Below are 11,833 nucleotides of genomic sequence, written 5' to 3' on the forward strand. Positions count from 1 at the left end.
AATTATGTCTTCAAATTAAAGGCTCAGAAATTCAAAGAGAAAGGCATTGGCAAAGGCTCCCCATACTCTTTGCAGGTCTAGGGCGTGGGGCACTGTTTGGAGTGTTTAATGAATGTGAGTCCATTCTCAGGACTTGAGACAACTACCTTTCATGTGCTAGAATGTTGTGGAAAACTTAGCCTTTATTTTATGTCACAATTACTTATTTTATGGATTGTATTTATTTCTGAGGGCACAATAGATAATTTAACACACCATATGCTCTATAATGATAATGGACTTTATATTTATTCATTCTCGTTTTCTCTCAATATTTCATTGAACCCGAAGGAGGCCTTATCCAGAGTCCACAAACTAGAAAAACAAATCAATTGACCATATATGTCATCTTCCAACTCTTTTGCAATGCTAGTGACTTTTCTTTTCATCCTTTAAAAATGTATCCAGCTTTCTGCTAAACTGATTTATGCTGCTTGCTTTATTACTGCCTTAATGCAAGCCATTCCATATTTTAGCCAGCCTTTGGAAACCAAGTTTACGTCTGATTCTATTGTTGGGCTTTGATATATAAGGAACAAGTAACATAATTTAGGAGACTATGGCTGTTAAATGCCATTTTACTGTGTCTTTTGGGCATTTCTTTGTATTTCAGCAAGGACACCACACGGTCATAGCACAAAACATTGATAATGCCCTTATGTCCCCCAGCACAAATATTCTGGTCCCTTGGGCAGGGCCAGAGTGAGGTACTTTGGCAGGGAAAGAATTCAGCTGCCTGCCTTTCTCTGCAACAGATTTACCTTGCAAACAGGCTCTGTTCAATAGCAGATCACATGGGGAATCCCCATGTTCTACTCACTTGTGGCAACAGGCACAAAGAATGAAATCCTGGGTTTCTTCCACAAATTCATTCTCATTTAGCATTTCTCTTAAGTTAATTGTGCCTCTGCTGCAGCCTTTGCTAAGGCTTCAAGCTCGTGAATCAAAGCATTTTTATCTCTTTCTTTCCAATCATCCCCACCTACTTTCCATCTGTGTTCCTGCCCTCTGTCAAAGAAAAGTCCGTTTCTCCTCATGGATTTGTCTAAGAGTGAAGACAATGGGAAAAGCAAAATAAAGAAAACCCTTTTGGCCTAGATCCACTTGAAAAAAAAAAAAGTAAGATTCAGGCAGGAGATATCCCACCGATTTCAGAAGGGCCAGTTGCTGTGTTTGAGGTTAAGGATATATACTTATATTCTTTCTTGAACCAAACTATATTTAGGAAGATTTCTTTCTTCAGCTTCTGAGATGGCAAGAAGGGATCATACACAGCAAAGAAATAAAACAGTGCTTCTACTTCAGTGCTAAATCAGTGCTGCTGTTTTGCTTCTTAGGTCGAGATTATTACAACAATATCTCCTGGAAACCCTAATCAGAAGTGATGTCTTGTTTCACTTCATGCTATATGAAGACATGCAGTCCTATGCTTTATTGCTATTAATCTACTCTTGCAAGCAGTTCATTATTACAGGTCTTCACAGGAAAAGAAGCCAAGTGAGCAAAAGTAAGCCTTTTGCTCATAATGGAACATGAAACAAGCTGCAGGATGATTTATTCAGCCCAAATATTACAACTCCTATGTATAATATAATATTTTCCAATGTGATTCACCACTAGTTAAAAAAAATTGTTAGTGTACTTTGCATCGTTAGAAATTACTGAGTTGCTGGAAGCTAATTAAATTAGCTGATATTGTAGTTCTTTATCTAAACTGATTGAGGTAATGTTGCCATAATTTAAGCTAAAGAAAAGGAAAAAGCACATTCCTGTGGGCTTGAAGCAAAAATCTAATCATAGCTGCATTGTTTTGGAAATTACCTGTGCATCTATTCTTATTAAAGTATCTATGATTCATGATCTATTACTTCATAATGAATCTAGACTTTTTATAATTAATACAATCTGACTTATGAGTTTACAAGGAAACAAGAATAAATTCATGGCTTCTCCATCCTTGAGACACAACTCTTAGTTGTGTATTTTCCTAGGTAAAATTGTCGTGCCATAAAAAGCAAGATGAAAGACAGATTCATGAGGGCGGGAATGAATATGATGTCCATAAATGAATAGCTTGTTTATTCCTATTTCTAGGAATTCGCTGGTATTTACTTTGTTTTGGTTTTGTTCTGCTTTTCTAGAAGAGGCACTCGTACCATATAGTAAACCCAACTTCCCATCCCCTGGTGGCCACAGCTCTTCAGGAACATCTTCTTCTAAAGGATCGACTGGACCTAGAAAAGGTGAAGTCTTGCGAGGAGGTCACCAACGCAATGCCAGTGACCTTCTCGATATAGGCTATGTGGGATCAAACAGTCAAGGACAGTTTACTGGTGAATTATGTAAGTTTATCTCTAGCTACAGTTAAAACTCTCAAATAGACAAGAAGAGAAAAATTACAGGTTTGCTGTGAAGAGAGTAGGAAGTTGTGTGTGATAATCAGGTTAAATTTTACCCAGATATTTCTGCCATCTGAGGTGATAGATAAACTGTATTCTTCTGTTCTTTGGTTTGGACCAGTTCAAATCTGTGTAAGCCATGCCAGTGTTATCTACACAGTATGTCTTTCAGTGTGTAATGCTAGTGAAGCACAGAGAAAACTGAAGAGAAATTCTAGTAATTAGGAATTTTCTTGGCAAAGTGTAACGTGCTTGTCTTGGAAATGCCATTGACTGTTTTTTCTCAGAGTGAATGAAAAGGGTGCTGATTTTGTTGGTCATGGTGATGCCTTCTCCTTAACTTCCTGTCACCTGATGAGCAGTATTCTCTTAGATGGAGGTCTTCTTTTCTTGATTGTGTAGCCCAGTTTTTCAAGTTGCATATCTCAACTCTTTTCCTCAGCACCCCAGGACAGGGAAATTATTTCCCGAACTTTTTTCTGTTGTCACTCGATGTCCGTTAAACTTTGTGTTGATGCTGTGTATGTGATGGCAGTACCAGATACCCAAAGATTTCACTCTGGTATTTGAAGTAGACATGCCAGCAAGCTTGGGCATACTGGTATGTTTACTGATAAAAGGAGTTGGGGCTGTTGGCATGTCTGCATCCTATGGCTGCAGCCAAACCCTCAGTACCTCCTGACAGTTACTGCCCAGTAGCTTGTAAGAGGGGATCCACAAACCCTGGAATGTGCAGTCTCAGATATGGTGTTGGTAAGTGCTGAATTTTAGCATCCACCGCCTTTCATCTTAGAAGCAATTAACTCTCTTCACACAACCTATTGAATATTCATCCTGTACTGCAGTAATATTGCCATAGGCTTTGTTTTGTGGGGTTTTTTTTCTCTTATTACAATCTCTTTCTCTTTTTGTTTCTCTCTGTAGAGTAGTTGAGAAGACACATTGCAAGCTGCTCTGATGGACCATCAGGTCTGAACTCATGGAAGTGATGACACTAAACAGTGCAATGAACATTTTCTTTATTTATGTACTATTAAAAGAACTGTAAATGCAATGTAAAGACACACAGCCACACATATCCCACAGATTCTTTACTTGTGTTCTTCTCTTTAATACACCATCCACCTTAAACTATTCCTTGTCAGGAGTATATAAAAAAGAAAGAAAAAAAAATCACCCTCCAGGATGAAAAGGATTTCCTTCTGTATATAATTTCTTTTGTTGCATTGCTATGCAAGCTCACCTTCTTTTTAGCTATGTTCATATTCATGTCTGTTTTTACTGGTCTGTTGTACTATATGTGAATTAATAGGCTGTGGTGCCATATATTAACTTTTAATTGTGTAACTTTTATGTTTAAAGTTTGCACTGCAATTTTATTTGGTGATAAGCACAAAACTCTACTCCTCATGACATGAAGAAAAAAAAGAGACTGAATGTGTGGAGAAGGTTTACGTCCTGTAAGCTACTTTGGATAACGCTGGATGTAAAGGAGTATGTTAGGTGGTTTTCCATTGGGGTGTAGAAATGAGAAAGTGACAGGCAAAACTGATGTCAGTGAAGACATTAGAGACAGATTTAAATCTTTTAAAAGCAAGCAACATGGTTGCTCTTCCTATTTAAGAAGGGGTCAGAAGTTGGAAGTGTGAGGTTAAAGGGCGAATATGAAAATTAAAGGTAGCATGAGATGGCCTTGACCCTTTCACTAGAATGATGCCCTTAGTATCTGTTTTTAGCCATCCCATGCCACTAAGTAAAGGGGAAGAAAAACAAACCTTGCTACAAACAAAAGAACTTAAGGTGTTTCACTAAAGCTGTTTTTGTATTGCAGTTTTAAAAGAATTATTACCATTAATTTCTCCAGCCCAAAATGTAAGACAGAGATTTTCCAGGAGAAAAAAACACAATATAAACGCAAGGAATACCCACCAAGAAGTTAAGAATGCAATTTATTGTTAAGACATATTCAGGCTGCTTCCAAAAAATTGAAATGTCAGAGTATCTTATTTCATCTTTCCAGTACATGTATAGTAGAATAGAAGATAGAGCTGCACCACTGAAATTCATGACATTAATTGTTTTGATGCAGTCTACACAACCCTTTCTGTTCTGTTACTTGAAGTCTGCAAGAGTTGAAGTTGGATCCACTAAATTTGTAGTAAAGTGTTTAGTGTTTGGAAGGAACAGTCAAACTACTTTCGACTTGCATTACATATATTTCTGGCAGTACACTACATCCAAAAGCTGGATACAAGCAAAGAAAATCTTTGACCTGTGTTTTAGTGAGTGACTTCAAACCCTACTATGATGAGGAAATAACACGTTTATACACTTTTTGAATAAACCAGACTCTGTAAGTGGACATTAATGACAGCATCCTGTCTCTTCATTAATTTTCATGACTTTGTCCAAATCTTCTGTACTTCTCAAATCTGAATGAGTAAATTGTCAAGCTTTTCTTAGAATATTATATGTGGATAGCCCACCCATTACTTTGATGCTTAATTTAAATATTAAATCTTACAGCTTATTTCTGTTAGTTATCTGACCATGAACATAAGTTTCCATTGAATACGTTTTTCATATAACCAGTCTATGTTGTTTTATATATTGCCTTGGAGCTCACCAGTATTAAGAACACTTTTAGTTATGGCAGAATTTTAGAAAAGTAAATTACAATGCTGAATATGTGTTGCTTTTCATTTCATTAACTTGTTCCATGATAAGATAAAACACTACAGCCATCAACTATAACTCAGCACTACTGAGTATTTAAAAAAAGCTAGTTAACTTCCTTAAGTCAAGATGTGTTATTTAGCAGGTTACAAACAAAAAATATTGAGAAAAAAAATGTATGAATTTATTTATACATGTGACCAATGAGTATGTGTCATTTTCCTGCGTGTTAAAACACTACAGTTAAGAACAGTGCTTAAAAATGTTCAAGTAAGATAAAGAATGCATCATAATTACACATATTTGGTTTTATTTTGATATTATCATATAAAGCGATGACTATTCAGAGTACAATTCAAATTTAATTCTCTGGAAAATGTTTAACTCAGTCACAGATTGATTTTTTTCCTTTTAATCCAAAAGCTTGTGCTGAGCTTTGGTGGAACACCTTACTAACTATATTCTATTGAAAATTCAGTATCATTAGAGGTTGATAAAGCCATCCCAATTACTTTCAAATATGTGTTTTATCTCTTCCACTGGAAAGTAAATGTGTGTCAGTATTAAAGCTGTGCAGTACCATGATATTCACTAACTTGTTCATCTGCTTCTGTACATTTTTGTTCATTAATAATTTGCTTAAAATATTACATAAGGTGTTGTTGTGTATGGCAAAGTGTCTCCATTATCTTACAGGTGATGTCTCTTCTTTTTTTTTCTCTCTCTCTTTTCTATACAGTGTACTTCCAATGAACCACAGTACATATTTTTTAAAATGCCATTTAATTTACTATTTTAAAAGAAGTATTCTTCTTTTTTAAAAAAAAATGAAAACATTTATTGTGAATAATGTGTTTAAAGAAAAGGGATGTTGTGGCAGCACTTAGAATTGTTTTTTAATTTGTTTTTTTTTAAAAAAAACTGTTTATTGGCTACAGTTTGTTCACGAAAAAGTATGACCTCTTAATGTGTTTCATTGGTATTGTTAGTGCAGCAAAGTTTAATTGGCATAAGAAGTTGGTTATTAGTACTGTTGAAGTGTGTATTGTATATTTACTGGGGAAAAAATAAAACATATTCACATTTCAAATCTATGTTAAAAGACCTTGAGTAAGGAGTCAATATGTGAAAAGCCAAACTGGGAAAATCAGGCAATAATAACATAGACTGAGCTATAATCATCACTGTCCACTTACAGGTGACAGGAACCTTTTATGTGCTGGTTTTCAAACTAAGCTAAGAGTGTTATAAATAGGCCAGTGGTAAACATTGCCTGTCATAGGGGTTTCTGTTTAATGTCCTGTCTATACTGGGAATAGCTGGACCAGGGTAGTTACACTGCTCCAGCTATTCTAGCAAAAGTTTGTACACGTGCGCTCTCGATGTCCAGCAAGGACCCAAGTGCTCAGCTTACTTTGCTTAAGGCCCATAAAGCAGTGGATGTGTAAAACCTGCATTCCCTGGGCCTGAACCCTTGGAATTGGGGTTTTGTACTGGTGGAGCTTCTGCCAATCCAGTACAGAACATCCCCAAATGGCAAAGAGATGCCAGGTCAATTTTTTCTCAGTCTTTGCTGAAGGACCAAATAATAAATGGTTACATGTGCTTCAGTGGTGTATTGCTGTATAGGCAGCCATTTCAGTGATGCAAAGAACAGACATTTCTTGGTTTTGTTATTTCTTTTTTTATTTCTCAAGTCCTTTCCAAGTCAGTAAACCTTTTGAATACCTTTTGGTTGTCACCTGAAATGCAAAAGAAACATCGTTCCTTGGGAAAAGTACAAAAAAAATAAGGTGCATGGAATGTTTTAAGTGTATTAATTTAACTATACACCAGTACAAAAGGAAGACATGACTGTTTGAAATAACTATATGCTGGTTTATGCTTGCCTCAGTCCATACCTTGCCAGCCAGGAGAAAAGGTGTGTACTAGGGCTGAGAAAGAGCCCTCACAACTGACAGAGGAAAGGTAATCGGGCTGGGGGAGATTTTGGCAGGAACTTTTTTTAAAAACAAAAATACTGGCAGCTCCTTTGACTTATCTTCAATGTATGCAGTTTGGGGTTTTTTATGATTAATGGCCTTGTGAAGACTTAGCAGGGGAAGTAGGAAGAAAAAAAGCTGACCTTCATTTATAAAGATATCAGGGAAACTTGTTTGCCGAGGGGAGGATTTTTTAATTTCATTTTTGTTTTTTAATACATGTTTTGTGTTCCCTCTCTCTGGAACACATTAGCTAAAAAAATAAATTATTTTTGGAAACCATGTGGGCAACAGACATTTTATTTAGGAGGTACATTCAAATAGCAGGAAAATGGCAAAAAGTACTATTAAAATAGGGAACACATACAGTGGCTTAGAATCAGCCGAGTCCACCACAGTTTCACATGTAATTTTGAATAGTACAGTAATATGCACAAACTTCATTGCTTTTGGTTTCCATACTAAAACAAATTATCCAAAGTCTAGAGGCCTAGATCCTTGGGTCACTAATTCTAGTACTTCGTTTGAAATATGTGGTTAGTCCAAGCACGGTGGGTTTCAGTAGATCCCAGGCACCCCATGTGTAGAGGCAGGTCCTTTCCCTGAGGATGGAGTTTTTCAGGGCAGGGAAGATCTTTGATGAGTTAGGTGCTGTGGTGGTTTGTACAGGGACCATTTAGTCAGGCCATGTCTCACATTTTGGGACATCCTGCCCAGTCCTGCCACGGTCTCAGTGCTGAGCAGTGGAACACAGCAGAACAGTGCTACCAAACTCTGCTGTATGTAGCGTGTTCCCTGCTTCTCTTTAGGACTGACCCTTGCCTGCCAGCACTCCTCACCCAAAATAACAGATACGACTCAGAGATATGTCATGGGACCCAGAGGAGAAGTAGGGCCATGCCTGTGTGCTGTGAAGGTGGACTGGTAATCTGGGGAGAGCCAGCTCTGAGTTCTACTCCTGGTGTGAGGACTAGATTCCTCTCTAGCCTGAGTTTGTTTAACTGTGTAGCTACATCCAGCAGGACCACAGCAGAAAACAAGTTCCTAGAGCACAGCTCAGAGTTGCAGCATCTCTTCTGGCATTCCGTCTGTCGTAGACAATCCTGAGTTCAGTGCCAGCTTCTCGCCACATCCTGAGGAATCAAATGGCTTACAGTGACATTTAGGCAAGTGAGGTTGCTCCTCTTGCTGCAGCAGAATGGGAAAAAAACCCCAAACAAACAAAACAAAAGCAAAACTAAACTTTTCACTTAAACAGATCTTTTAAAACAATCCTCAAGAATCCTAGAAAATAGAGCATTTCAAATGTACTCTTGGTGATTTTTTTTCTTTTTTCTTGGCATTTTGTTTTTGCTACCATTGAAATGATCTATTTGGGTTTTTTAGACCTGCTACACTCTCCCTCCACCCCTTTACCTGCTGCATTTTCCAGTATTTATCTTTCAGGTGTAAAGAAGTTATGGTAGAGAATAATTGCAGTTGTGTACTTTCATTGTTCTAACTTTAAACAACGAGGTGCACAGTTGCATTCAATTCAATTGATCAAAGCCAGATGGGGATAAAATGTTGGTGGTTGTTGTTTGTTTTTTTTTTTCTAAAAAGGCCTGCTACTATTTGTGCTGATATTTGTTCCCCATTTATGCTGATCAGTGCATCTTTTGCCTTCGAGGATGCCATTAGTAATTCTCCTTTGTGTTCATAAGCAGGAATCCATTGTGCAGCACTTGGAGAGCCACTCGGATGCAGGTAAAGAATATAACAGCTTGAGCAAGTGCTAATTAGAACCAATTAAAGTTAATTGACCTCCTTTGGCAGTAAAATGCATAATAGAACTTGCTCTGTCCTTGCAAAATGGAGATCTCGCCTCTAAGCATAAGAGTGAAGCAGGGTTTCATGTAGCAGCCTGTAGTAATTATGTGGGTATAACAACCAGGAAGCGGCTTGCTACAATTTGTTCTAATAACTGGTCTCTACTGTATCAGGGCAGTGCAATAAAAGTGAGATTTCTGCTTCAGTCTATTTAAAAACCTAATTTTTACAGAGCAAATGAGCGTCCCAAGATACTGATACTAATCTCTGGGAATGAGTTGGCAGAAAAAATAAGAGTCCCTTTTATAGGTAAGTAATGGTGTGAGCATAAAAAAGAAGGCAGTTTTTTTGCCTGCCAGCTGGAAATGGCTCTGATGCTCAGAGGTTGCGTCTATCCTGAGTAGTGGGGGTAAGCTCTGGTGGGCCTGCAGTGGTGCCCTCTGCAGGCTTCTGTTCAAAAAGGGGCACTGGCATCCATCCAGCTGAGCTTTGTGCTGCTGTGGGACTGTACCACTACCATGGGCACAGTCAGAGGTATCCAAATAAAAGAGAGAGAAAGAGCAGGGGAAAAGAATGAATGGTAGGAAATGTAAAATTGTGTGAATTCCAAAGCATCAGTGGTGGGTGCTAAACTGTACATCGCTGTGAAAAGTTGAAAAGCCATTCTTATTAGCAAAAGAGAATTGATCCAGTTTCCATGACCATGCTTTGCTGACTTTTTCCTTGGCAGGAACTGAATGCGACTGATTTTGCTGCTAACTTGGCCTTACTATGAACAGCAATAAAGGTGTTAGTCAGGTGGGGACTTTGATGTGACCAATAACATCACTCTCCCTTCAGGGAATGTTCTGTGCTGGCTTGTTAATGAATTTCTTTCCTAATGAGTATCATTAAAAACCCTTTGATTAGCTATTTGTGTGAATGCCCTTCCTTTTTTCCTCTAAGCTTCTACTTGCACAAGTGGCAGCAGGATTTTGCCCTAGGAAAAAGCATGCAGCTCTACTCCATACCTCATGAACACAAGTCCGAGACAAAAAGCAATAGGAAAGAGGATAAAAAATATAAGAAAGACCTCATGGATGACTTGAAGTTATTTTTTACACGTGTACAACCTAAGCAGGTACTAGCATTCAGATGAGAATGTCATTATGGGAAATGAAGAGCGATAGGTAGTGATGGTGAAGCATGCAAGAATAATTTACATACACCTCGAGTGCCAACAGGCAGAGAAACAAATAAAGCTATAACCCAGGGAAAGGGAATGCCAGAGAATAAATGGACCGCAACAAGCAAACAAAAAATGCCATGTCATAAAATGTAGCAAAAAGCCTGGAAAACAAAATTAAAAACAAAACAAGGCATTTCAGATCCCAGGCCCCTTAATGAGATATTGATGGCATAGAAATTGCCTACTCCTATGCAAGACAAAAGAAAACTGAGAAACACAAAAACAATTAGGAAACAGATTTGGCTATCTGAGGTTTAATAGAAGGAGATGTGGCATAGCACAGTACAATTAATCACCAATTGCCTGAAACACTTTCTTCTCCCAAGCTACTGCAGACCTGTCTCCCCTGCTCCCAATCTTAAAATGACAGGCACCCAATCCAGTTTGTATTTAAAATAAGCCTTTCTCTTCTGTTCCTTCCCCAGTCCCCCAAATCTCCCAGTGATTTGCAGATACTGATAAATAAATCTTTTGTATTTACTCTGGTGTCACAGGCTTCAAACTTAGCTTCAGCCTCCCCACCCTCTTTTTCCTTCTCTTTTCCCATCAGGCATAAACTTCATCTACATATTGCTACCTTGTTGTTAGGCATATAATGAACCTTTTCTATTTCTGTCCTTCTTTGCCCAGAAAGCTGTCTTAGGCATGTCACACTTAGGGATTTATAAAAGTTCACTTTATATTTGATCTATGCGGAATACGAGTTTTAAGTTTAAACTAGGTCATTGGGTGCCTTTAGAGCATTTGTAACTGAGGGAGAGCCATTGACGAGTCTTGATTTGAGTGGTTCAGCCCTGTGTGCAGAGCGTGAGAAACTCAGGGGGGGAATGATCACAGCTGCAGAAAGATTCGGGCCGTGTGTCGCACCCCGTGTCTGCTGTGCCACACGTGGTTCCCTGCGTCAGTGCTCAGGTATTAATGGCAGCCCAGAAGTGCACCTTAAGACATCCAAAGTTGTGACAACCTGCAAATAAAATCTCGGGTCTGGTGAAATCTGTGGTCAAATTTTAGTCTTTTCTTTAATCAAGATGAAATATTAGTTCCCAGGGCAATCTTTGTAGTGTATTAGAAGAGTTCTGGCCGTCAGAGGATTGCCTTTCTGTTCTGTGTACCTTACAGCCCTGGGACATGCAAACATATTCTGATTTTCTCTACGTGAACTTCAGAGTACATAAAAACATGTTTCCAAACATGGGGCTTTGAATTCCCTTCTATCACAGTCCATATGTTCTTTTTGATCTTTTGGGGGTTACCCAAATCCCAAGTGTTTTCACAAGCACTTATCACTAGCTAAGAATATTCAAAGAACAATCCTTTGCATATTTTCATATTCTTTGCAGTCTCCTCCAGGCCCACGAAAGAGAACATATACCAATTTTGACTTTCAATTGCTCATGTGTTACACTTTTGATTTCATTGAGGGATTTAGGAGGCATGATTTTCATAGAAACTGATGTCAATTAGATAATTGGAAACTAACAGTAAAAGTATTGGACCTCTGAGATCTGGTAAGCGGCCTTGTAATCTATCTGAGGATAAAACCTTTTAGTACTTGTACAACTACTTTTTCTTTAATTAATTGGTTCATAGAATTACAGCATTTTGTAATATTCCTGGTAAGTTGTCTGGGTGAAGAAATTTCACTTTGAACCTGAGTTGCTCTAATCAGGAATTCTTGCTCGGACCAATAGATGGACTTT

At 38.1% G+C, this 11,833-nt stretch overlaps 1 protein-coding gene across 5 annotated transcripts in view; it reads left to right on the forward strand.

The window, feature by feature from the left end:
• Positions 1 to 9,817, forward strand: part of ROBO2 (roundabout guidance receptor 2) — a 1,057,727-nt gene extending 1,047,910 nt beyond the window's left edge. For 4 of the 5 annotated variants that reach the window (XM_027648666.1, XM_027648667.1, XM_027648669.1 and 1 more), the window contains 2 exons: positions 2,181 to 2,381; positions 3,363 to 9,817. In XM_027648666.1, coding sequence (XP_027504467.1) covers positions 2,181 to 2,381; positions 3,363 to 3,364 — 203 coding nt within the window. In that variant the 3' untranslated portion in view covers positions 3,365 to 9,817. The remainder of the gene's footprint in view (positions 1 to 2,180; positions 2,382 to 3,362) is intronic. The other variant, XM_027648665.1, reaches the window with a different exon arrangement.
• The last annotated feature ends 2,016 nt before the right edge of the window (positions 9,818 to 11,833 follow it).

This window comes from Corapipo altera, unplaced genomic scaffold (assembly GCF_003945725.1).
Source record: "Corapipo altera isolate COAL_440 unplaced genomic scaffold, ASM394572v1 58, whole genome shotgun sequence".
NCBI classification, from domain to species: domain Eukaryota; kingdom Metazoa; phylum Chordata; class Aves; order Passeriformes; family Pipridae; genus Corapipo; species Corapipo altera.